Genomic DNA, 27,420 nt, shown 5'->3' with positions numbered 1-27,420 from the left:
ATTGTGTACAATTTTGGTCTCCTTGTCTGAGGAAGGATGTACTGGCTATAGAGGGAATGCAGCAAAGGCTCACCAGACTGATTCTGGGAGGGGACTGACATATAAAGAGTGATGGCTAGGCAAAAGTGAGGACTGCAGACCAAAATGTTGACTCTCCTGCTCCTTGGATGTTGCCTGACCTGCTGTGCTTCTCCAGCACCACACTGTCACCATATAAACAGTGATGGATTGGTTAGGACTATATTCACTAGTGATTGAAGGGGCTCTCAAAAGAATTTTATTAGGACTTTATTAGGTTAACACAGGAAGGATGTTCCCAATGACCAGGGAGTCCAGAACCAGCGGTCACCACTTAAGAATGTGGAGGACGCCACTTAGGACTGAGATGAGGACAACTTTCTTCATCCAGAGAATGGTGAGACTGTGAAATTCTTTGCCACAGGAAACAATTACAGCTAAAATATTGCATGTTTTGAAGATAGGGCTGAAGGGATGAATGGGTTTGAGTCCAAGGGAGGAAGAGTATTGAGCAGGATGATCAGCCATGAATGTGCTAGCAGGCTCCAAGAGCTGAATGGCCTACTCCTTGCATCTATTTGTTTATGTTTCTATGTTGAGGGGGAAGGGCCAGGTAGGGGGGAGATGGGTATTTGTGAAGACAAACGGGGTTTTAGAACAGTTAGCTTGGGGGGGGGGGGCAAGGTCTGATGACACAAGGTAGGGGAGGATGTTACCAAGGAGGCTGGACCATTAAATCAGCAAAGATGGAGGCTGGGACGGGGTGTATACATCCACGAGCATAACAAGTCAATCTGGAGTCTTACTCTGTCACTGATTTGAGGAAGTCCACAGTGAAGAAGTGGTTGCAGATATTGCCAGCGTTGAAGGTGAGTCCACCGTCAGGGTTCCTCTGCTCCACAGTCTCCTGGCTCACCTCACTGTACTCCACTACCTGATAGATCCCGTCCACAAGACACACCACCCCGACTGGCTCAGTGGGGTAAGCCTTCTCGACAACCTGAAAACCCAAGGAGCAACAGGGTGAGCGCCATGAGGAGTTGGGGGGGGGGCATGCAACCCCCCAACACTCCTGGGTCCATGCCCAAAATCAGAAGTCCTGGTGACTCCCGTCCCAGAGGAAAATTCTCCGCTCAGACATTATAACGGCAGGCTCAGAGGGCACGTAGGAATGGAAAGACCTCAGGCAGGTGCCATCTAGTCAGCTGGCATTCACTCCGACAGCCGAGAGAGCAAGCTTTCCAATGGGATGAGTAAAGTCTCTAGTGGGGCCTCGACAGTGAGACTCCGACATTCCCAACGCCTACACCTGAGCTTCACCAGCCAGGGCCACCCTCCTCCCATGGTGCAAGGACACAGTGATGAGGATTCCCCTCTCTGAACCCATGCTCAAGCTAGTGCACTACTCCACTGTAGGGGGCATTGCATTCAGGGCTGACTCCATCTCAGTCTCTGTTTGTCATCTTTTGGAATTAAGAATACTTGAGCAGGCCAGGTTACTAGAGGGGATGCAGTCCAGGCTCCGAGGGACACTAACATCCGTCTCCTGGTGCCAACACCCAGCTCCTAATGAGAACACCCCACTCCCGGTGCTGTGTGCCTGGTGCGAACACCCCACTCCCGGTGCTGTGTGCCTGGTGCGAACACCCAGCTCCCAGTGAGAACACCCAGCTCCCGGTACTGTGTGCTCAGGGCTGTGGGCAGTAAGAGCAGAATTTGAGCAGCTGACCTTTGCCCCACAGTCCGCTCCTTTCTCCACACAGAATCCAATGAAGACAGGGTCTGCCAACTTCACCAGGATGTTATCCACACAGTACACGTGGACAAAGCAGATTCCTCTCCGGTCCATATCCTCCAGAATCTTGTTGTTCATCAGAGCACGATACAGCCCGCCATTTCCATCTGTCACACAACAAACACAGGATGCTCAGCAACCAGAAGACCCTCAGGGGCAGGTAGGGACACTCCCAGGGAGAGGAGCCTCTGGGAACAGGGTGGGGGGAAACAGACCCTTTGGGACAGGGGAGTGCCTTCAGGGTCAGGGGTGGGGAAGGAGGGCAGAGTTCCCTTTGGAATGGGGGTGTAGGAGGTCCCTCAGGGATTTGAGAATGGGGGAAGGAAAGAGAGGATCCTTAAGGATTTGGGGGGGGGAAGAAGAGGGTGCAGTGGGAAGGACCCTTAGGAATGGTGGGAGGGGAGAGGTCCAGGAACAGGGCACAACAACAACTGATTGATGCTGTTGCTGTTGTGATGGTGCGACTGGATGGGTGGGGATATTAAGGACAACATCACACTGCTGGAGAAAGAGGATAATCCAGAGGGCCTGAGGTCAGAATCCATTCGGCTGGGACTGGTATTAAGGCACAATTACATATTAAGGTGCAATTATATTCCTTGATCTAGTCTACCGGGCACTAACAACAGGGAGAATACAGGAGAAATAAACTTGGAAGGAAATTACCTACAAGTGCCCAAATCCTACCACAGTTACAATGGGCACTCATGAGATATAGGTGTCATATGAAGGCCATTCAGCCCATCAAGTCTGCTCCACCACGGCTGATCTGATGATCCTTTCACCCCCCCAACCTCAATTCCCTCACTGTAAGTATCTGAATACAGACTGGGATAGCAGCAGTGTAAAAGCAAGAATTGGGCAGCACGGTGGCTCATTAGTTAGCACTGCTGCCTCTCAGCACCAGGTTCCGAGGTTCAATTCCAGCCTCAGGCAACTGTCTCATGTGGAGTTTGCACATTCTCCCAGGGTCTGCATGGGTTTCCTCCGGGTGCTCCGGTTTCCTCCCACAGTCCAAAGATGTGCAGGTCAGGTGAATTGGCCATGCTAAATTGCCCATAGTGCTAGGTGCATTAGTCAGAGGGAAATGGGTCTGGGTGGGTTACTCTTTGGCGGGTCGGTGTGGACTGGTTGGGCTGAAGGGCCTGTTTCCACACTGTAGGGAAACTAATCTAATCTAATTCCTGAAGTATGTCAGGAAAACCTACAGCAGCATGTGTCTAGTCATTAACCTGGCTCTTGGGCTGAGGATAGTGATTATTGCATTTCAAAGTTTAAGAGGCGATGGGAGGGGTCAGGAAGCATCAATAAGTAAGAACAATTGAATGAAAAGAGCTATCTTCAATGGATAAGCATGGCTCTGACCCAGTAAATTAGAATTAGAGGATCCAGGCAAGATTAGAACTGAATTACGATAGCTGTCAGGTGGACAATACAACCCAGACTTAGGTATTTCAGAGGAAAAGGGAGAGAAGCAAACAGAGTATAAAAGAAGAGAATGGCAACGAACAATAACTGGAATCCCAAACTATTGGACAGGAAAGTACCATGAACGGTGTAGAGGACAAAGAAGAACTAGAAAAGGACACAAACAGATTAATGAATGTCAGGTGACAGATGCAATTTAATGCAGAGAAACGTGGAGGTTGGATTCCCTACAGTGTGAAAACAGGCCCTTTGGCCCAACAAGTCCACACCGATCCACCCAGACCCATTTCCCTCTGACTAGGATTCTGGGTAATCCAAGATGGAGGACGGGAAAAATTTCTGGCTATAAGAGGTACTCCTTTTTTTTTGAGGTATTTTCGGTGCCGGAGGTGATTTCCTCAAATTCCAGGAGCAGCAATTACTGTTTTATATGCTGTTGCATTGTTTTGGAACTTTGGGAAAAAAAATCAAAACAATCGCAGTTTTAGAAGGGAGAAGAGCAGACAAAGGAAGCACATGGTGAGGACAGTGCAGGAGAGAGAGAGAGAGAGAACCTACACAGTTACTGCCTTTGCTATTTGTGAATTCATGTGTCGCTGGACATCGGAGTGCATCTGGGAAAATTAACAAACAGTGAATTTCACAACTAATCTTGGAGGAATCGGTTTGGGCGAAGTTTACAACACAGAATCAGATAAGTTCATTGTTGTTTTAAGTCTGTCCAAGAGAAAGGCTGTATTAGTGAGTACAGTGGGTTCTTTCTTGATTTTATGTTTTTGGAGATAAGTCTCTTGATTAAACTTAAAATATAAGCCATAGCTCTTAACTTAACCTGGTGCAGTGTTTTGTAGAGGAATAAGACAGTGTTATTTTCTGGGTCTGTAGATTGTGAAGGAGCAAAAATGGCCTTTAGGAGAGCGATATGTACTTCTTGTCAGATGTGGGAGTTTAAAGAGAGTTTAAGGGTTACTGCAGATTATATCTGCCATAAATGCTGTTGGATGCGAATCTTATCAGATCGAGTGGATCGGTTGGAGACAGATAGAAGCGATGAGGAATTTACAACAGCAACAGTATGTGATGGATGGCAGTTATAGGAGGGGGGGGTGGGGGAAGTCTCAGATACAGTCACATAGATGGGTTAACTCCAGGAAGGGTGAGAGAGGTCGGTACCTAGGGCAGGAGTCTTTTGTGGATATACCCATTTCAAACAGGTATGCTGTTTTGGAAAATGTAGAGGGTGATGAATTCTCAGGGGAATGTAGCACAAATAGCCAAGTTTCTGGTATGGAGACTGGCTGTAATGCAATGAGGGGTATGTCGGCTTCCAAGAGATAAATTGTGTTAAGGGATTCTGTAGTCAGAGGTACAGACAGACATTTCTGTGGCCAGCAGAGAAAAAGCAGAATGGTGTGTTGTTTCCCTGGTGCCAGGATCAAGGATGTCTCAGAGAGGGTGCAGAATGTTCTCACGGGGGGGAGGGACCAGCAAGAGGTCATTGTCCACATTGGAACCAACGACATTGGAAGGGAAAAGGTTGAGATTCTGAAGGGAGATTACCGAGAGTTAGGCAGAAATTTAAAAAGGAGGTACTCAAGTGTAGTAATATCTGGATTACTCCCAGTGCTACGAGCTAGTGAGGGCAGGAATAGGAGGATAGAGCAGATGAATGCGTGGCTGAGGAGCTGGCGTATGGGAGAAGGATTCACATTTTTGGATCATTGGAATTTCTTTAGGGGTAGAGGTGACCTGTACAAGAAGGACAGATTGCACCTAAATTGGAAGGGGACTAATATACTGACAGGGAAATTTGCTAGAACTGCTTGGGAGGATTTAAACTAGTAAGGTTGGGGGTGGGGGGGTGGGGGGGTGGGACCCAGGGAGATAGTGAGGAAAGAGATCGGTCTGAGACGGGTACAGCTGAGAACAGACATGAGTCAAACAGTCAGAGCAGGCAGGGACAAGGTAGGACTAATAAATTAAACTGCATTTATTTCAATGCAAGGGACCTAACAGGGAAGGCAGATGAACTCAAGGCATGGTTAGGAACATGGGACTGGGATATCATAGCAATTACACAAACATGGCTCAGGGATGGGCAGGACTGGCAGCTTCATGTTCCAGGATACAAATGCTACAGGAAGGATAGAAAGGGAGGCAAAAGAGGAGGGGGAGTGGCATTTTTGATAAGGGATAGCATTACAGCTGTGCTGAGGGAGAATATTCCCAGAAATACATCCAGGGAAGTTATTTGGGTGGAAATAAGAAAGGGATGATCACCTTATTGGGATTGTATTATAGACCCCCTAATAGTCAGAGGGAAATTGAGAAACAAACTTGTAAGGAGATCTCAGCTATCTGTAAGAATACTAGGGTAGTTATGGTCGGGGATTTTAACTTTCCAAACATCGACTGGGACTGCCACAGTGTTAAAGGTTTAGATGGAGAGGAATTTCTAAAGTGTGTACAAGACAATTTTCTGATTCAGTATGTGGATGTACCTACTAGAGAAGGTGCAAAACTTGACCTACTCTTGGGAAATAAGGCAGGGCAGGTGACTGAGGTGTCAGTGGGGAAGCCCTTTGGGGCCAGCGACCATAATTCTATTAGTTTTAAAATAGTGATGGAAAAGAATAGACCAGATCTAAAAGTTGAAGTTCTAAATCGGAGAAAGGCCAATTTTGACGGTATTAGGCAAGAACTTTCGAAAGCTGATTGGAGGCAGATGTTCGCAGGTAAAGGGACGGTTGGAAAATGGGAAGCCTTCAGAAATGAGATAATAAGAATCCAGAGAAAGTATATTCCTGTCAGGGTGAAAGGGAAGGCTGGTAGGTACAAGGAATGCTGGATGACTAAAGAAATTGAGGGTATGGTTAAGAAAAAGAGGATATAGACAGGATAGATCGAGTGAGTCCTTAGAAGAGTATAAAGGAAGTAGCAGTATACTTAAGAGGGAAATCGGGAGGGCAAAACGGGGACATGAGATAGCTTTGGCAAACAGAATTAAGGAAAATCCAAAGGGTTTTTACAAATATATTAAGGACAAAAGGGTAACTAGGGAGAGAATAGGGCCCCTCAAAGATCAGCAAGGCAGCCTTTGTGTGGAGCCACAGAAAATGGGGGACATACTATCCGAATATTTTGCATCAGTATTTACTGTGGAAAAGGATACGGAAGATATAGACTGTAGAGAAATAGATGGTGACATCTTGCAAAATGTCCAGATTACAGAGGAGGAAGTGCTGGATGTCTTGAAACGGTTAAAGGTGGATAAATCCCCAGGTTCTGATCAGGTGTACCCAAGAACTCTGTGGGAAGCTAGAGAAGTGATTGCTGGGCCTCTTGCTGAGATATTTGTATCATCGATAGTCACAGGTGAGGTGCCAGAAGACTAGAGGTTGGCAAACGTGGTGCCACTGTTTAAGAAGGGTGGTAAAGACAAGCCGAGGAACTATAGACCGGTGAGCCTGACCTCAATGGTGGGCAAGTTGTTGGAGGGAATCCTGAGGGACAGGATGTACATGTATTTGGAAAGGCAAGGACTGATTAGGGATAGTCAACATGGCTTTGTGCGTGGGAAATCATGTCTCACAAAGGGAGAGGCTGAACAGGCTGGGGCTGTTTACCCTGGAGCATCGGAGGCTGAGGGGTGACCTTATAGAGGGTTACAAAATTATGAGGGGCATGGATAGGATAAATAGACAAAGTCTTTTCCCTGGGGTCGGGGAGTCCAGAACTAGAAGGCATAGGTTTAGGGTGAGAGGGGAAAGATATAAAAGAGACCTAAGGGTCAACTTTTTCACACAGAGGGTAGTACGTGTATGGAATGAGCTGCCAGAGAAAGTGGTGGAGGCTGGTACAATTGCAACATTTGAGGCATTTGGATGAGTATATGAATAGGAAGGGTTTGGAGAGATATGGGCTGGGTGCTGGCAGGTGGGACTAGATTGGGTTGGGATATCTGGTCTGCACGGACGGGTTGGACCGAAGGGTCTGTTTCCATGCTTGTACACCTCTATGACTCTATCATGCACCTAACACTATGGGCAATTTAGCGTGGCCAATTCACCTGACCCGCACATCTTTGGACTGTGGGAGGAAACCGGAGCACCCAGAGGAAACCCACTCAGACAAGGGGAGAATGTGCAAACTCCACACAGACAGTCACCCAAGGCCATAATCGAACCTGGGTCCCTGGTGCTGTGAGGCAGCAGTGCTAACCACTGAGTCACCTGATACTTTTTCACGGGGTGGGGGGTAGCTGAGAGGGAATAAAATGAAACACTAACTGAATCTAAAGGAGGTGCAGGAGCAGAGGAAACGAAGTGTACATATACAGATAAATACTGAAGGTGGCAGGAGGGTTGGACAAAGGGATTAATAACTCAAAGCATCCTGTATTTTATCAATAGGGACAGTGTGTTCATGGCCAAGATGGTGATAAAAATCTTAGACAGACCATGGTTTTAGCCTCAGCTGGAGTACAGTGGACAGTTGCAGTAAGAATATGAAGGGATTAGGGAGAATGCAGAAAATATTCAGGAGTGAGTCTCACAGACAGGCTGGGTCTGTTCTCTTTGGGAAGAGCAGGACAAGAGATTTGATGGTGATGAGAGGTGTTGGACAGACTGGATAGAAAGAAACTGTTCCCACTGATGGAAGGATTGAGAACCAGATGGTACAGATTTACAGTGATTGGTAAAAGAAGCAGTGGAGAAATGAGATGAAACATTTTCACACAGCAAGTTGTTTCGGTCTGCAACACACTGCCTGAAAGTGTACTGGAGGCAGATTCAATCGAGGGAATTATATTGTTACCTGAAACGGAAGAATTCAGGGTTTCGGGAGAAAGTGGGAGTGACTTCCACAAGGAAGCAATGAGTCAAAAGACATCTTTGTGTGCTGTAACTACTCCATGATGCAAAACAGACTTGCCTACATTGTCCCTAAACTTGGAATCCTGAGGCCCAGGTGGTATCTGGTGGAAATGAAAGTCAATTCTATGACTGTTTAAAAACTCAGGTGCCTCTCTGGTGCCCTTTGGGGAAGGAAATCTGCTCTCCTTACCCTGGATGGCTCACATGTGAATCCAGGTTAACTCTAACTCTGAAACAGAGAGTTTCAGAAACGCAGAGCAAATCACTCAGTTCAGAGGAAATTAGCAATGGACAATAAACACTGAAAAGAGAAAACACCCACACTTCGCTCCTCTACATCTTCCTGCTCCCTCTGCTCCAGTGACCATATCTCCATCATCTTACCATTGGTTGACTTTACTTGAGAGTGTGGCACTAGAAAAGCATTGCAGGTCAGGCAGCTTCTGAGCAGGAAAATCGACAGACAAAAGCCCTTCATCAGGAATGAAGCAAAGAGCCTCTGGTGTAGAGAGATAAATTGGAGGGGGTGGGGCTGGGGAGAAGGTAGCTGAGAGTGCAATAGGTGGATGGAGATGGGGTAAAGGTGAGAGTTCAGAGGGGAGGGTGGTGGGTGGGAAGATGGACAGATCATGTGTTTAGCCAGTAACCTCACTGCAATCTCTCAACACACAACCCGTCACAAAGCTTCTCACAAGCCTCTCTCTCATTCCATGCACTCGCTTTCTTCAGTCATTTGACAGGATTCTTCCCAACCAAAAACAATGGAACTGTCACAATCACTCCATTAGGTGGATGGTTTACTGATCAAGGCAGGAACTTTTACTCTGTATTTAACCCTGTACTGTCCATGTCCTGGGACTGTTTGATGAGAACAGTGTAGAGGGAGCCTTACTCTGTATCCAACCCTGTTTAACGCATACTCACACCTTTGTGGCGGTTTGTGGATTAACAATTAACGGCATCCTTTTCATGACTGACTTGTGACAATTCATTCCCTCCCCACAAGAATGCCAGAAGATGGCACTGCTGCTCATGCTTGATGGGCTGAATGGACTCCTATCTGCACTGTGATACTTTGATGAGTTTATAATGTCTTCAACATGTGCAATGGAGCAGAGCTGGAAGGTCTGTGTGCAGTGGAATTGGTGAGAGTCTCCGGTGATTGGGAAGGTGAGCAGTAGGGGCGGCCTGGTGCTCCAGCTCTTGCCTGCTCAGGCCCAGATGGCTGAGCCAATGGGGACAGACAGAAAAGAGGGAGTGAAAGGGATCTGAAAACAAATGCATCCACCTGGTGCCATGGCAATCCTCCCCTTCTGTTCCAGAATGATCTTCCCGTTGAAGTCAACAGCTGGTAGCATCTGCTGTTCAAACATGACAACGTTAGACTCGACCAGACCAAAGTAGTTATGCTGAGCGAAGAACTTCTTTGTGGGTTCCAATGTGAATTCACTGGTCATGATGTACCTGGAGATTGTAGAGGAGAGAGAGAGAGAGCAAGAGAGAAGTCATTGACCAGACAGAGAGCTCCCCGTGGCTTCCTCAAAGTAATGGTCTTCTTATGACACTCAGCAGTGGTTAAAACACTCCCCCACTCACCTCTTGACATTTTCTTGTGGTTACTTTGCAGAGAGTTCTGTTGTTACTTCTCACCAGCTCCTTTATTAGGACATGTAGTCATAAAGTAACATTACCTTCTATAGCATGTGTTAACGTATCAGGTACTTGGACTTGCACGTGACAAAAATAAGTCATCAAAATCCTTAAGTGGTCAACTCTCAAATAAAGGAGAAAGCGGGGTCTGCGGATGCTGGAGATCAGTGTCGAGAGTGCGTTGCTGGAAAAGCACAGCAGGTCAGGCAGCATCCGAGGAGCAGGAGAACCGATGCTTCGAGCTGGAGCCCTTCCTGATGGAACGGCTTGTGCCCGAAACGTCGACTCTCCTGCTCCTCGGATGCTGCCTGACCTGCTGTGCTTTTCCCAATAACAAACTCTCAATTAAATATTAACCCATATCACGCAAGGAAAGCATGAATTTCCTGGACACCTCAGTGTTTAAACTGGCACAAGACAACAGGCGTAAATTAGCAATTCTTTTTCAAAACATCAAAACCCATCAGCATAGAATTATAGACACACAGTTGCACATGTGTCTAACACAAACACGGTATCTCAAGTAATTTGCAGGATGTGAGACACTTTGAACTTTGGTATAAAAACAATATAAATCTTTCTGAAGAAAAACTTTCAATAATAAATGATCCACTTCTCACAGTCTTTATTAAAATAGGAGCTGCTCCATTTTTAACCAAATACAGCAACTCCGAAACCCCTGCAGCCTTAAGTGGAGAGACTCCACGTTCATTTGAGAGTAATTCGTTAGCTTGGATTTCTGTTTACTACTGGTGTAACACAGTTGTCAATCCTTTGCAGCGCTCCCCCCACCAGCCTGTCACAAACTCCTACTAGCAACCCCCAAATGAACAGGCTCAGGTCTCAGCCTAGTAGGCCATGGCACCCACATGCCGTAGCAACATGTGACCTTGGGCCTACTGGCTTCTTATCTCTTCAACCACAGATTATTGCTCTGTGTCCCTGGCTGATAGCTTCATTGTGAGTCGATCCATTCTACTAAGGGGGGGTAGGGGGGTGCTTTTCCCAAGGTGATGGACTTTCTGTGTGCAGGATTTCAGGGCAGGGCAGGGGCGCAGTAATTAACCTACCCTGAGACACAGATGCACCATATCTGCCCTCTACTGATATACAGACAGTAACCATTTAGTTTTCCATTGAGCAAACAGATACTCACCAAGGAACAACACATTTCTTGCCCAGCCTTTCCTCAGCGAGTTGCTGTACTTTGCGAATCCGCTCTGCTTGGATTTGGTAAAGGGTTTTTCCACTTGGCAGCCCAACATCATACATTCCCTTTGGGTACGACACACCCAGCCGTGTGCCCTGTCCTCCAGCCAGTAGAAGAACAGCCACACGATTTTCAGAGATCTCGTGGAAACCTGTAAAGCAACACAAAGACTTAAAGCCACAGCCAGAGATACACACAACTGAAAAGACCAGCTGGAACCACTGGTCATGCGGTACATTTCCCTGTTATAGATACATTCCTGTTCCCACCAAAACTGTACCCCAGTGTTATACAGTGACAGACCTGTCCCCACCAGAACTATAACAGTGTCATACAATGACAGAGCTATCCTCAACAGTACTGTACCCCAGTGTTATACAGTGACAGATCTGTCCCCACCAGTACTGTACCCCAGTGTTATACAGGGACAGACCTGTCCCCACCAGTACTGTACCCCAGTGTTGTACAGTGACAGACCTGTCCCCACCAGTACTGTACCCCAGTGTTATACAGGGACAGACCTGTCCCCACCAGTACTGTACCCCAGTGTTATACAGGGACAGACCTGTCCCCACCAGTACTGTACCCGTGTTATATAGTGACAGACCTGTCCCCACCTGTATTGTAACCCAGAGTTATACTAGTACTGTACCCCAGTGTTATACAGTGACAGACCTATCTTTACCAGTACTGGTTCCCACTGACAGATTGGAATTGAATAGTCGGTTGGACAGACAATTTTATTTTTGCAAAGTGTTGTGTTATTGTTTCAGAAGGATTTGTTATTGGAACACGTATGCGAGTGTAAACTGATGACTTCCATACATTTACTGGACAAACAGGTAGGTGATGGCCTTGTTGCATCAGCACAGGACTGTTAATCCAGAGACTCAGATAATGTTCTAGGGACCTGTATTCTAATCTCGCCACAGCAGATGATGGAAATAGAATTCAATAAAAATCTGGAAATAAGAATCTAAATGACGATGAATCCATTGTTGATTCTCGGGGAAAAATCCATCTGGCTCACTAATGCCTTTGAGGGAAAGAAACTGCCATCCTTATCTGGTCTGGTCTACATAGGACTCCATACCCACAGCAACATGGTTGACTCTTCACTGCCCTCTGGGCAATAAATCCTTCCACATCAGCCAGTGATGCCCTCATCCCATGCATGAATAAGAAATATCCAATCCAGCTAACTACTTCCTCATTAGTCTACTGTCATTCATCAGCAAAGCTGTGGAAAGTGTTGTCAGCAGTATTATCATTCAACATTCTCTTCAGAAATATTCTGTTCACTGTTGCTCAGTTTGGTTTGTGCTAGAGCCATATGGCTGCAGACCTCATTACAACTTTGGTTCAAACATGGACAAAGGTGGTGAATTCCAGAGGTAAGGTGAGGTGAGAGTGATAGTCCTTGACATCAAGGCTGCATTTGACTGAGTGTGGCATCAAGAAGCTCTGGCAAAACTGAAATCAATGGGTATGGGGGGAGGTGGGGGGGGCAAACTCTCCACTTGTTTGAGTCATACCTGGCACACAGGAAGGTGGTTGTGGTTGTTAGAGGTTAGCCATCTCAGTTCCAGGACATCTCTGCAGGAGTTCCTCAGGGCAGTGTCCTCGGCCCAACCATCATCAGCTGCTTCATCAACGACCTTCTCCCCCCCCCCCATCATAAGGTCTAAAGTGGGGATGATCATCGGCAATCACAGAATGTTCAGCACCATTTGCGATTTCTCAGATAATCAAGCTGTGTATGTCCAAATGCAACAAGATCTGGACAATATCCGGATCTGAGCTTACAAGTAGTAAGTAGTAGTAAGTAACAAGGGCAAGGCAATGACCAACAACAGAAAATCTAATTATTGTCCTTGACATTCAATTGCATCGCCCTCACTGATTTCACCACTATCAACATCCTGGGCGTCACTACTCCCCTCTCATCTGAGGCTGACATTGATGTGGAGGTTTAACATTACATCCAGTCCTTCGGACACCTAAAGGTGAATGTCTTCAATGACTGTGACATCAGTGCTGATACCAAGATCCTTGTGTATAAGATAGCTATGTTATAACGTGAAAGTTGAAGCCCCTCTGTTAACTAAATCCAAAACACTCAGAAAGGCTCACCTCACCTTATCATCTGTTAAAGAAATGGGAAAAGCAGTATAACTTACCCCTCACCCCCAAGCTGTTATAAAGGAGTGGTTAAATGAAACCAAATCCTTTCACTCACTCTATAATCAACAAGTGACAATTTATTTATCTAACCCCAACAGTGAATAAATTAACAGAACCACTAACAAACCAAAGAATCTGCCCTGTAACTACAAACAATTCCTGAATAAAACAAAATCCTAATGGCATGCTGTTCCAAACAAATTTCAAGTTCCACTCAACAAAACAACAAAATTTAGTCTCTCAAAATTACAGCTAGGATACATCTTCTGAAATGCTCCTTAACCACTCCGCTAATTCTTTCAGGAATGCCTCCTCCTTTTGAATTGTTGGGTCAGTTCTTCTGTCAGGAATGTTCTCTCTCTCTCTGTGAATTCTGCTGTTGGGAATATTAACTAAGAGCGCTGCGGTACCTTTATTAATTAGATGGTGCTTTCTCTGACATCTGAAAGTTGTTATCTCTTCAGACGGCAGTCTGCTCTCTCCGATTTTCCAAATGCCCTCATCTTTTATACCCTTGATGACCTATCAATTTCTTTACTGTCAGATTGGCTCTAGGTAGTCAAAACCATCATATTTAAATTTAATTGGTTTTTAATATCTAAGGGCTTGATTTAAATTGATTGGTTACATTTTTTTAAAAACTTGTTGTCTTTTGGTAAAAATGCCACTTGCCTGTTCAATACAGAATGTTTCAATTCGATCGCTCTCTGTGCACCTGCACTTTAAACTCCTGTTCAGACATCCATTTTAACTTAAGCAGTGAAGAAATCTTTTAAAAGGGAACAGGCAACACTTTCCCCCATCTTACAATTTTACAAACACCAACTTTGCAACAGCTATCCTTCCATCTCTTTTATATTGCTCCAAAACCTGTACTACACTTTACAAGGCCCATCAAACCTGTTTGAGATGGATTCTCTGCATTCGTTGGAAGATAGGCATCCTAACAACAGCATCCTTGAAGCAGCCAAAAACACCAGCACTGAGGCCAATACCATCCAAAACCAACCCCACTGGACAGGCTACATGCTTTGGATGCCTGTGTTCCCACTGCCAAAACAAATCATCCTCACCCAGCTCAAAGAAACAAGAGGAGAACAAAGGAAGTGTTGCAAAGATTCCCGAAAAGGCTTCCCTCAACACGTATAACACAGATGTCAACATACGGTAGACCCTTATTCAGAAGAAACGGACTTGGATGAAGATGCTGTATGGAGGAACACGATTTTCAAGAATATCCTGCAGTAAGAGGGAGCACAGAAAAGGAACTAGAGAAAGGAAGGCTGATGATCACAAGGCCAAAGACTCATTCCACCTCCTGGGAACACCTGCCAAACGTGTGGTCAGAGATGTGGCTCTAGAATTGGGATCATCGGCCACATTAGAATCCACAGATCCCATGACCAGTGGTATGGAATTACCTCGGTGGACAATCATAGTTGTTGGTGAGCCATTGGTGACAATGACGACCATTAACTAGTGTCTAAACTGCACTAGACGTAGAAAAACTATTAGTACAGGGCAAGTTAGATGCTGAGAATCTTGCTGAAAAATCCCTGTCCACTGACATGCAGACTAGCCAGGGTAAATAGTGGTTGCCGGGGTAAGGTTTGGGGCTAGGTCTGGGTGGGATGCTCTTCGGAGCATCAGCACAGACTCAGGGGGCCAAATGGCCTCCTTCCACACTGTAGCAAGCCTACAATTCCTGACTCCCAAAGCCTATTCACCATCTACAAGGCACAAGTCAAAAATGTGATGGAATATTCCCCACTGGCCTGGTTGAGGGCAGCTCCAACAACACTCAAGAAAAGCTTGACACCATCCAGGACAAAGCAGCCCACTTGACTGGCACCACATCCACAAACATCCACCCCCTCCACCACCAATACATGTGCTAGCAGAGTGTGTTCTATCGACATTGCAGCAACTCGCCAAGGCTCTTTCAACAGTAACTGGGTTTGTGTGGATTACACTTTAGAGGATCAGGTTGGGCCGAATGGCCTGTTTTCACACTGTAGGGATTCTATAATGAAATGCTTTTTCACATAGGGTTCTGCAATCTAGATCTTTCTATCAGAAACAGGATTGTCGGCAAAATATAGAACTTGGCAATAAAACGGAAAAGTTGCAGACAGAAAACGTCCACAGCCTGTTTATTAATTCAGTACCTAGGTAGGAATCAATCCTACTGTGGCTGAGCCAGGCAGTAGTGCATGTCAAAGCTGATGGCAGCGGGGCGGGGGGATTGTGAGTGGGTTAGTGCTGAATGCTCAGCTTTGACAGAACCACCGGCAGGAGCCAGGCTGAGCATTCCTGGGTAAGCAGCCTGTGAGAGATCCATGTAATGTGCTGGAATGGAGCAGCTTCCTGTTGACTTTCCACAGTCACGAGAATATCACACAGTGAACACACAGTCCTGTTTCAACCACAAGAACCAGTCTTGTGGAAACGCAGTGCTGTTACTAGGGCCATTTCACAACTGAATAGGCCATAATTGCACCTCCCCCCTCCTCGACAAAGTCTAGAACTCTCCCCAACATCCCCTGCTCTCTCGCCCCCATCTCTCACACCAACATCTTCCCTGTCCCTATGCTCTCCCTGAAAACTTGCTGTCACTTAAATCTTCTGCACCTTTTCCACAATTCCCCTACCTCCTTAAAACTCCCCTAAACCTTTTAGCTTCTCCCTGACACGAAACTCTCTCCTTGGCTTCAACCATCAATATCATCAGTCACACTCACCCCACTCCCACCTAGCCCTCTCCTCTTCACCTTTCCTCCCTTATCCCTCTCCCACCCTTCCCCCACACCCACTTTTCACTCCCCGCATTCCCTGAGCACCCCTTCCCTCTCCTCCATTTCCATTCCTCTTTCTTACTGCCTTGTGTAGAGCCCCTTCTCCCCATCCCCACCGCACCCAATGCTCCTCTCCCCTGGTCCCCAGCCCAGCCCAGCCCATCCCCACCCCCCCCACCCGGTCCCGTCAACCCCACCCCCAGTCCCCTCACCCCCACCCCCGTCACCTCACCCCCACACCCCCCCCCGTCCCCTCACCCCAACACCCCCCCCCCGTCCCCTCACCCCCAACCCAACACCCCCCGTCCCCTCACCCCCAGCCCCACACACCCCCGTCCCCTCACCCCCAGCCACACACACCCCCGTCCCCTCACCCCCACACCCCCCGTCCCAACCCCACACCCCCCGTCCACTCAACCCCACACCCCCCCGTCCACTCAACCCCACACCCCCCGTCCACTCAACCCCACACCCCCCGTCCCCTCACCCCCAGCCCCACACCCCCCGTCCCCTCACCCCCAGCCCCACACACCCCGTCCCCTCACCCGCCCCCGTCTCCTCACCCCCAGCCCCACACCCCCCTCACACCCTGTCTCCTCACCCCAGCCCCACACTCCCCTCACCCCCTCGTCTCCTCACCCCCAGCCCCACACTCCCCTCACCCCCCCCGTCTCCTCACCCCCAGCCCCACACTCCCCTCACCCCCCCCCCGTCTCCTCACCCCCAGCCCCACACTCCCCTCACCCCCCCCCGTCTCCTCACCCCCAGCCCCACACTCCCCTCACCCCCCCGTCTCCTCACCCCCAGCCCCACACTCCCCTCACCCCCCCCCGTCTCCTCACCCCCAGCCCCACACTCCCCTCACCCCGTCTCCTCACCCCCAGCCCCACACTCCCCTCACCCCCCGCCCCACACTCCCCTCACCCCCCGACTCCTCACCCCCAGCCCCACACTCCCCTCACCACCCGACTCCTCACCCCCAGCCCCACACTCCCCTCACCCCCCGACTCCTCACCCCCAGCCCCACACCCCCCGACTCCTCACCCCCAGCCCCACACCCCCCTCACCCCCCCGTCTCCTCACCCCCAGCCCCACACCCCCCTCACACCCCGTCTCCTCACCCCCAGCCCCACACCCCCCTCACACCCCGTCTCCTCACCCCCAGCCCCACACCCCCCTCACACCCCGTCTCCTCACCCCAGCCCCACACCCCCCTCACACCCCGTCTCCTCACCCCCCAGCCCCACACTCCCCTCACCCCCCCCGTCTCCTCACCCCCAGCCCCACACTCCCCTCACCCCCCCCCCGTCTCCTCACCCCCAGCCCCACACTCCCCTCACCCCCCCCCGTCTCCTCACCCCCAGCCCCACACTCCCCTCACCCCCCCCCCGTCTCCTCACCCCCAGCCCCACACTCCCCTCACCCCCCCCCGTCTCCTCACCCCCAGCCCCACACCCCCCTCACACCCCGTCTCCTCACCCCCAGCCCCACACCCCCCTCACCCCCCCCGTCTCCTCACCCCCAGCCCCACACCCCCCTCACACCCCGTCTCCTCACCCCCAGCCCCACACCCCCCTCACACCCCGTCTCCTCACCCCCAGCCCCACACTCCCCTCACCCCCCCCCCGTCTCCTCACCCCCAGCCCCACACCCCCCTCACACCCCGTCTCCTCACCCCCAGCCCCACACCCCCCTCACACCCCGTCTCCTCACCCCCAGCCCCACACCCCCCTCACCCCCCCCCGTCTCCTCACCCCCAGCCCCACACCCCCCTCACACCCCCCCTCACACCCCGTCTCCTCACCCCCAGCCCCACACCCCCCTCACACCCCGTCTCCTCACCCCCAGCCCCACACTCCCCTCACACCCCCCCCGTCTCCTCACCCCCAGCCCCACACTCCCCTCACCCCCTCCCCGTCTCCTCACCCCCAGCCCCACACTCCCCTCACCCCCCCCGTCTCCTCACCCCCAGCCCCACACTCCCCTCACCCCCCCCCCGTCTCCTCACCCCCAGCCCCACACCCCCCTCACACCCCGTCTCCTCACCCCAGCCCCACACCCCCCTCACACCCCGTCTCCTCACCCCCAGCCCCACACCCCCCTCACCCCCCCCGTCTCCTCACCCCCAGCCCCACACCCCCCTCACACCCCGTCTCCTCACCCCCAGCCCCACACCCCCCTCACCCCCCCCCGTCTCCTCACCCCCAGCCCCACACCCCCCTCACACCCCGTCTCCTCACCCCCAGCCCCACACCCCCCTCACACCCCGTCTCCTCACCCCCAGCCCCACACTCCCCTCACCCCCCCCCGTCTCCTCACCCCCAGCCCCACACCCCCCTCACACCCCGTCTCCTCACCCCCAGCCCCACACCCCCCTCACACCCCGTCTCCTCACCCCCAGCCCCACACTCCCCTCACCCCCCCGTCTCCTCACCCCCAGCCCCACACTCCCCTCTCACCCCCCCCGTCTCCTCACCCCCAGCCCCACACTCCCCTCACCCCGTCTCCTCACCCCCAGCCCCACACTCCCCTCACCCCCCGCCCCACACTCCCCTCACCCCCCGACTCCTCACCCCCAGCCCCACACCCCCCTCATCCCCCCCGTCTCCTCACCCCCAGCCCCACACCCCCCTCACACCCCGTCTCCTCACCCCCAGCCCCACACCCCCCGTCTCCTCACCCCCAGCCCCACACTCCCCTCATCCCGCCCCCCCCGGTCTCCTCACCCACCCCCCCCCCCCCCCGGTCTCCTCACCCCCCCCCCCACCTCGTCTCCTCACCCCCCCCCCACCTCGTCTCCTCACCCCCCCCCCCCTCGTCTCCTCACCCCCCCCCCCCCCCCTCGTCTCCTCACCCCCAGCCCCACACTCCCCTCATCCCGCCCCCCCCGGTCTCCTCACCCACCCCCCCCCCCCCCCCGGTCTCCTCACCCCCCCCCCCCACCTCGTCTCCTCACCCCCCCCCCCACCTCGTCTCCTCACCCCCCCCCCACCTCGTCTCCTCACCCCCCCCCCCCTCGTCTCCTCACCCCCCCCCCCCCCCTCGTCTCCTCACCCCCAGCCCCACACTCCCCTCACCCCCCCCGTCTCCTCACCCCCAGCCCCACACCCCCCTCACACCCCGTCTCCTCACCCCCAGCCCCACACCCCCCTCACACCCCGTCTCCTCACCCCCAGCCCCACACTCCCCTCACCCCCCCGTCTCCTCACCCCCAGCCCCACACTCCCCTCACCCCCCCCGTCTCCTCACCCCCAGCCCCACACTCCCCTCACCCCGTCTCCTCACCCCCAGCCCCACACTCCCCTCACCCCCAGCCCCACACTCCCCTCACCCCCCCGCCCCACACTCCCCTCACCCCCCGACTCCTCACCCCCAGCCCCACACCCCCCTCATCCCCCCCGTCTCCTCACCCCCAGCCCCACACCCCCCTCACACCCCGTCTCCTCACCCCCAGCCCCACACCCCCCGTCTCCTCACCCCCAGCCCCACACTCCCCTCATCCCGCCCCCCCCGGTCTCCTCACCCACCCCCCCCCCCCCCCGGTCTCCTCACCCCCCCCCCCCACCTCGTCTCCTCACCCCCCCCCCCCCTCGTCTCCTCACCCCCCCCCCCCCCCCTCGTCTCCTCACCCCCAGCCCCACACTCCCCTCATCCCGCCCCCCCCGGTCTCCTCACCCACCCCCCCCCCCCCCGGTCTCCTCACCCCCCCCCCCACCTCGTCTCCTCACCCCCCCCCCCACCTCGTCTCCTCACCCCCCCCCCACCTCGTCTCCTCACCCCCCCCCCCCTCGTCTCCTCACCCCCCCCCCCCCCCCTCGTCTCCTCACCCCCAGCCCCACACTCCCCTCATCCCGCCCCCCCCCGGTCTCCTCACCCACCCCCCCCCCCCCGGTCTCCTCACCCCCCCCCCCCGCGTCTCCTCACCCCCCCCCCCACCTCGTCTCCTCACCCCCCCCCCCACCTCGTCTCCTCACCCCCCCCCCCACCTCGTCTCCTCACCCCCCCCCCCTCGTCTCCTCACCCCCAGCCCCACACTCCCCTCACCCCCCCCCCCCTCGTCTCCTCACCCCCCCCCCCCCCCCTCGTCTCCTCACCCCCAGCCCCACACTCCCCTCACCCCCCCCCCCCCCCAGCCCCCTCACCCCCCAGCCCCCTCACCCCCCAGCCCCCTCACCGCGGTCCCTCCAGTTGTCCAGTCTATGGGGTTCAGTCCGGGCCGTGCTGCCGGTGACCTCCCCGGGAAGGGGCTGCATGTTGCGGTGTGTGCCGCCGCCGCCGCCGCCGCCTGGGGCTGCTCCCTGTCCCTGTTCCCGGTGCCGGGCCGTGGCGGCGGCGGCCGCCTCCTGACAGTGATCCCGGAGCGGGCCCGCCTCCAGCTGCTGCACCGCCGCCTCCAGGAGCCGCCGCTCCTCGGCCGACAGCTGCTCCCAGAATCGCAGCACCTCCGGCTGGCCGGCCCGGCCCAGGAGCTCCCGGACACGGGCAGGGGCAGGGGGCGGCAGCAACATCCCGGAGCCGGAGCCGGAGCCTCTCACACACGGAGAGAGAGCGGGAGGAGGGCCCGAGGCCTGGGGCCCGCCCACAGACACACGGCCCGGGGGGGGGTGGGGGGAGCGGGGGAGGGGGAGGCCGAGGCCGCCTACCCCCAGGCCAGGGGCGGGCTGCAGTCACTCTGGGCCTTCACTGTGTTACTGGGGGAAGGACTGTCATCCTGAGCCTTTCATCTCTTAATTTTTCCAAATTTGTTTTCCCTCAGATTCTGTCCTCAGAATAACACCTTAAATGGTGTAAACCTTTCACTGTGAGTATATGTGACAATAAAACTAATTCAATTCAACAACAAGGCACTTTGTAGACTCGGACAGCCTACTGGATGCTATCCTATTATAGGGGCTACAGAAATGCAAGTCGTGCATGGACTGTGCTCCTGAGGGAGTTCTGGTGTTGCTGATAGTCTCCTGCAGGCTGCTGTTATATTGTGAGAGAATTTCTGCTGGTCATAGAGATGTACAACATGGAAACAGACCCTTCGGTCCAACCCGTCCCTGCTGACCCAGATGTCCCAACCCAATCGAGTCCCACCTGCCAGCACCCGGCCCATATCCCTCCAAACCCTTCCTAATATACACCTTAAATGGTGTATATACCATTTACCCATAGGAGAGAGAAGGAGGGACGAGGAGCGAGGGACAGGGTGAGTTAAGGGGGGATGGGTGCTAAAGACAATGTGTTGTAGATAGCCCCGGGCCCCTCGGGTGTGGAATGGGTATAATGAAGCAGGGGTCGAGGGTGTGCTGCTGGAAAAGCACAGCAGGTCAGGCAGTATCTGAAGGCCAGGAGAATCGACGTTTCAGGCAAAAGCTCTTAGCCATTCCTGATTCTGCTCCTCAGATGCTGCCTGACCTGCTGTGCTCTTCCATATACCCATCCAAATGCCTCTTAAATGTACCAGCCTCCACCACATCCTCAGGCAGCTCATTCCATACACATACCACCCTCTGTGTGAAAAAGTTGCCCCTTAGGTCTCTTTTATGTCCTTCCCCTCTCACCGTAAACCTACGCCCTTCTAGTTCTGGACTCCCCCACCCCAGGGAAAAGACTTTGTCTATTTATCCTATCCATGCCACTCATAATTTTGTTAACCTCTATAAGGTCACCCCTCAGACTCCGACGCTCCAGGGAAAACACCCCCAACTTATATAGTGGTTTGGGGCTCACATTTTTAGGATTATGTTTCATCAACCTGTTCAGTCATGTTATGGAATGCCCAGGCACAAGTGGGGACTTGTCCTTCTTGTCCAGTGTTAAGGACATTGCCATGGCACCATGTCTAGTTACCAGTGTTTAAAACAGTTAGATGGAATCACTTTTAGACAATAACAAGAAACAAGACTTGCAAGGAAATTCAGCAAAGCAAATTGAAATGACATCCACTGGAACGATGACGCATGCCAGTCCTAGTCGGTCTCAAATTTACAAGCAAACACTGTCAGCTTCATCTGCTGGGTCACTCTCATCAGGCTTTCAGTGAGTGAGGCCTGACATTCTGCCTTTTGTGAAGAAGACATTTGTGTCACACACCACTCCTCTGCTCATTGACCTGTATCGGCTCCTAGTCAGGCAGTGCTTTGGTCTTAAAATGTTTCAAATCTGTCCATAACTTTGCCCTGCCTAGCTCTGTAATTTTCTTCAGCCTCAATTTCCCCCACAATACCCACACTCCTCCAATTCTGACCTTGCGTGTTGCACCGTTGGTCACCATGCCTTTAAGCTGCTGGAACCTAAAGTTTTGAAGTTCTGTGCGCAGGGCCAACATATTCCCGTGAGGATGAAAGGTGGAACCAAACATTCCAGAGAACCTGGATTATTGATGAATGTACAGGATTAGATGTGGAATGGGTATAATGAAGCAGGGGCCGAGGGTGTGCGGCTGGAAAAGCACAGCAGGTCAGGCAGTATCTGAAGGCCAGGAGAATCCCTGGGGTCGGGGAGTCCAGAACTAGAGGACATAGGTTTAGGGTGGGAGGGGAAAAAATTAAAAGGGACCTAAGGGGAAACTTTTTCACGCAGAGAATGGTACGTATATGGAATGAACTGCCAGAGGAAGTGGTGGAGGCTGGTACAATTACTGCATTTAAAAGGCATCTGGATGGGTATATGAATAGGAAGGGTTGAGAGGGATATGGGCCAAGTGCTAGCAAATGAAACTAGATTTATCTAGGATATCTGGTTGGCATGGACGAGTTGGACCAAATGGTCTGTTTCCGTGCTGTACATCTCTATGACCTCTTACAGTGTAGCAGCTCCTCAGCATTGGCCTGGAATGGAGTGTGTGTGTGTGAGAGAGAGGTGCTGGAAAAGCACAGCAAGTCAGGCAGCATCCGAGGAGCAGGAGAATTAACGTTTTGGACAAAGGTCCCTTGCTTTTGCCCAAAAAGCTGACTCTCCTGCTCCTCGGATGCTGCCTGACTTGCTGTGCTTTTCCAGCACCACATTCTCGACTCTAATCTCCAGCATTTGCAGTCCTCACTAGAGTAGAATCTAGTCAGTCTGATACGCTACAGTCATTGTGTGCTTCCAGTAAGTTCCACCTGGCCCAGTGCAGCCTGTGGTCTCAGTGAAAGAGGCATGGTTTGGCAGTGGGAAACCAGCTCGGAAGCAGAGAGCACTGATTTTCTGCTGTGTAAGGTTCAGTGATGACCAGTTGAGTGACTGAGCCAGCACCACTATGGCTGTGATTGAGTGGAGAGAGGAGTGCTGGTGCTAAGCTCTCAGCTGTCACTGTATTGTCAATAGTTTGGTGCAGCAGGATGGTAGATTTCCAAACTAAAATATTTGCTTGTTTGCAAAGCAAGTGAAACATGTGTGTTCGGGAAAATGAAAACAGACTCATTTCAGAACACTGGAAATTCCAGGGAAGGAATACCTTACAGATGTCAGACATAGTGTGGGTGAGGGTCCCTGGGAGTCACCAGACTCAAAATGCTAACTGATTTCTCTTCACAAATGTTGCCAGAGCTGCTGAGCTTTTCCAGCTACATCTGTTTTTATGTCCAATACCTGCTCTGCTGTTTCACACAGGCTTCCTGCATTGTGATGACCACACCATTCCTTGTAACGCCTGGTTTAAGGTGGGCTGATGGAAACAGACTTCAGGTGACTTCTGCTAAGCTATTTGACCATAGGAGGCATCACTGTAGAGCCATAACCTGATTTCTCCAACTTTCATCTCTTCAATTTTCAGCAAGATTTCGTTTATTGTGGTCACGTGTACCAAGTGAAAAGTGTTGTCCTATGTGGTTTCCAGACAGGTCTTATTGTAGAAGTGCACGGAGTAACAGAACAGATTGCAGGATGCAGTCTGTGATTGGAGCCAAACCCTGCTTCATTATAAACAAAAGTGAGGACTGCAGATTAGAGTTGCGAGTGTGATGCTGGAAAAGCACAGCAGGTCAGGCAGCATCTGAGGAACAGAATCAGGAATGGCTAAGAGCTTTTGCCTGAAACGTCGATTCTCCTGGCCTTCAGATACTGCCTGACCTGCTGTGCTTTTCCAGCAGCACACCCTCGACCCCTGCTTCATTATACCCATTCCACACCCGAGGGGCCCGGGGCTATCTACAACACATTGTCTTTAGCACCCATCCCCCCTTAACTCACGCTGTCCCTCGCTCCTCATCCGTCCTTCTCTCTCCTCCTTCCCTCTCACTCTCCCTCCTTCTCACTCTCTATCCCTTTCCCTCCTTCCCTCTGTCTCACCTTCCATCTCCCTCACATCCCCTCTCTCTCCTCCCCCATCCCTCTCTCCTCCTCCCATCCCTCTCTCTCCTCCCCCCCATTCCTCTCTCCTCCACCCCATCCCTCTCTCCTCCACCCCCATCCCTCTCTCCTCCACCCCCATCCCTCTCCTCACTCCCCATCCGTCTCCTCACTCCCCATCCCTCTCCTTACTCCCCATCCCTCGCTCCTCCCCCCATCTCTCCCTCCTCCCCCCCCCAATCCCTCTCTCCTTCCCCCCACATCCCTCTCTCCTCCCCCCGACATCCCTCTCTCCTCCCCCCGACATCCCTCTCTCCTCCCCCCCCATTCTCCTCTCCGCCATCCCTCTCTCCTCCCCCCCATTCTCCTCTACCCATCTTTCTCTCCTTCCCCACATGCCTCTCTCCTCCCCCCCATCCCTCTCTCCCCCATCCCTCTCTACCCCATCCCTCTCTACCCCATCCCTCTCTCCTCCCCCGCATCCCTCTCTCCCCCATCCCTCTCCCCTCCATCCCTCTCTCCCCTCCCCTCCATCCCTCTCTCCCCTCCCCTCCATCCCTCTCTCCCCTCCATCCCTCTCTCCCTCCATTCCTCTCTCCTCCCACCATCCCTCTCTCCTCCACCCCATTCTCCTCTCCACCATCCCTCTCTCCTCTACCCATCTCTCTCTCCTCCTCTCCATCCCTCTCTCCTCTCCCCCATCCTCTCTCCTCTCCCCCATCCTCTCCCCCATCCTCTCCCCTCTCCCCCATCCTCTCTCCTCTCGCCCATCCTCTCTCCTCTCCCCCATCCTCTCTCCTCTTCCCATCCCTCTCTCCTCTCCCCCATCCCTCTCTCCTCTCCCCCATCCCTCTCTCCTCTCCCCCATCCCTCTCTCCTCTCCCCCATCCCTCTCTCCTCTCCCCCATCCCTCTCTCCTCTCCCCCATCCCTCTCTCCTCTCCCCCATCCCTCTCTCCTCTCCCCCATCCCTCTCTCCTCTCCCCATCCCCTCTCTCCTCTCCCCCATCCCCTCTCTCCTCTCCCCCATCCCCTCTCTCCTCTCCCCCATCCCCTCTCTCCTCTCCCCCATCCCCTCTCTCCTCTCCCCCATCCTCTCTCATCTCCCCATCCTCTCTCATCTCCCCATCCCTCTCTCCTCTCCCCCATCCCCTCTCTCCTCTCCCCCATCCCCTCTCTCCTCTCCCCCATCCCCTCTCTCCTCTCCCCCATCCCCTCTCTCCTCTCCCCCATCCTCTCTCATCTCCCCCATCCTCTCTCATCTCCCCCATCCCTCTCTCCTCTCCCCCAATCCCTCTCTCCTCCCCCAATCCCTCTCTCCTCCCCCAATCCCTCTCTCCTCCCCAATCCCTCTCTCCTCCCCCAATCCCTCTCTCCTCCCCCAATCCCTCTCTCCTCCCCCAATCCCTCTCTCCTCCCCCAATCCCTCTCTCCTCCCCCAATCCCTCTCTCCTCCTCCCCCCATCACTCTCTCCTCTCCCATCCCTCTCATCACTCTCTCCTCCCCCATCCCTCTCTCCTCCCCCAATCCCTCTCTCCTCTCCCCCATCACTCTCTCCTCTCCCATCCCTCTCTCCTCTCCCCCATCACTCTCTCCTCCCCCATCCCTCTCTCCTCCCCCATCCCTCTCTCTTCTCCCGCATCCCTCTCCCCTCTCCCCTCTCCCGCATCCCTCTCCCCTCTCCACCATCCCTCTCCCTCTCCACCATCCCTCTCCCCTCTCCACCATCCCTCTCCCCTCTCCACCATCCCTCTCCCCTCTCCACCATCCCTCCCCTCACCATCCCTCTCCCCTCTCCACCATCCCTCTCCCCTCTCCACCATCCCTCTCCCCTCTCCACCATCCCCTCTCTCCTCTCCCCCATCCTCTCTCATCTCCCCCATCCCTCTCTCCTCTCCCCCATCCCTCTCTCCTCTCCTCCATCCCTCTCTCCTCTCCTCCATCCCTCTCTCCTCCCCCAAACCCTCTCTCCTCCCCCAATCCCTCTCTCCTCCCCCAATCCCTCTCTCCTCCCCCAATCCCTCTCTCCTCCCCCAATCCCTCTCTCCTCTCCCCCATCACTCTCTCCTCTCCCATCCCTCTCTCCTCTCCCCCATCACTCTCTCCTCCCCCATCCCTCTCTCCTCCCCCATCCCTCTCTTCTCCCGCATCCCTCTCCCCTCTCCCCTCTCCCGCATCCCTCTCCCCTCTCCACCATCCCTCTCCCCTCTCCACCATCCCTCTCCCCTCTCCACCATCCCTCTCTCCTCTCCCCAATCCCTCTCTCCTCTCCCCCAATCCCTCTCTCCTCTCCCCCAATCCCTCTCTCCTCTCCCCCAATCCCTCTCTCCTCTCCCCCAATCCCTCTCTCCTCTCCCCCAATCCCTCTCTCCTCCCCCAATCCCTCTCTCCTCCCCCATCCCTCTCTCCTCCCGCATCCCTCTCTCCTCCCCCATCCCTCTCTCCTCCCCCATCCCTCTCTCCTCCCCCATCCCTCTCTCCTCCCCCATCCCTCTCTCCTCCTCTCCCATCCCTCTCTCCTCCCCCATCCCTCTCTCCTCCGCCCCCATCCCTCTCTCCACTTCCCCCATCCCTCTCTCCTCACCCCATCCCTCTCTCCACCCCCCATACCTCTCTCCACTTCCCCCATCCCTCTCTCCTCACCCCATCCCTCTCTCCTCCCCCCATACCTCTCTCCACTTCCCCCATCCCTCTCTCCTCCCCCCATACCTCTCTCCTCCCCCCCATACTTCTCTCCTCCCCCCCCATACTTCTCTCCTCCCCCCATACCTCCCTCCTCCCATCCCTCTCTCCTCCACCCATCCCTCTCTCCTCCTCCCATCCCTCTCTCCTCCTCCCATCCCTCTCTCCTCCTCCTATCCCTCTCTCCTCCCATCCCTCTCTCCTCACCCATCCCTCTCTCCTTCCCCCCATCCCTCTCTCCTCCGCCCCCATCCCTCTCTCCAGTTCCCCCATCCCTCTCTCCTCACCCCATCCCTCTCTCCTCCCCCCATACCTCTCTCCACTTCCCCCATCCCTCTCTCCTCACCCCATCCCTCTCTCCTCCCATCCCTCTCTCCTCCTCCCATCCCTCTCTCCTCCTCCCCATCCCTCTCTCCTCCCCCCATACCTCTCTCCACTTCCCCCATCCCTCTCTCCTCCCCCCATACCTCTCTCCTCCCTCCCATACTTCTCTCCTCCCCCCCATACCTCTCTCCTCCCATC

The 27,420-nt window shown here is 53.4% G+C and overlaps 1 protein-coding gene across 1 annotated transcript in view; it reads right to left on the bottom strand.

Annotated features, from left to right (window-relative positions):
* Positions 1 to 20,533, bottom strand: part of LOC140469602 (UDP-N-acetylhexosamine pyrophosphorylase-like protein 1) — a 37,795-nt gene extending 17,262 nt beyond the window's left edge. The window contains exons 1-5 of the mRNA XM_072566276.1: positions 20,132 to 20,533; positions 10,925 to 11,129; positions 9,407 to 9,582; positions 1,748 to 1,920; positions 825 to 1,018 (exon numbers count right to left, since the gene is read on the bottom strand). Of these exons, the coding sequence (XP_072422377.1) occupies positions 825 to 1,018; positions 1,748 to 1,920; positions 9,407 to 9,582; positions 10,925 to 11,129; positions 20,132 to 20,465 (1,082 nt within the window). The 5' untranslated portion in view covers positions 20,466 to 20,533. The remainder of the gene's footprint in view (positions 1 to 824; positions 1,019 to 1,747; positions 1,921 to 9,406; positions 9,583 to 10,924; positions 11,130 to 20,131) is intronic.
* Positions 20,534 to 27,420: the final 6,887 nt, after the last annotated feature.

Source organism: Chiloscyllium punctatum, chromosome 49 (genome assembly GCF_047496795.1).
Source record: "Chiloscyllium punctatum isolate Juve2018m chromosome 49, sChiPun1.3, whole genome shotgun sequence".
Lineage (NCBI taxonomy): Eukaryota > Metazoa > Chordata > Chondrichthyes > Orectolobiformes > Hemiscylliidae > Chiloscyllium > Chiloscyllium punctatum.
This window is presented reverse-complemented; position numbering and strand designations above follow the sequence as displayed.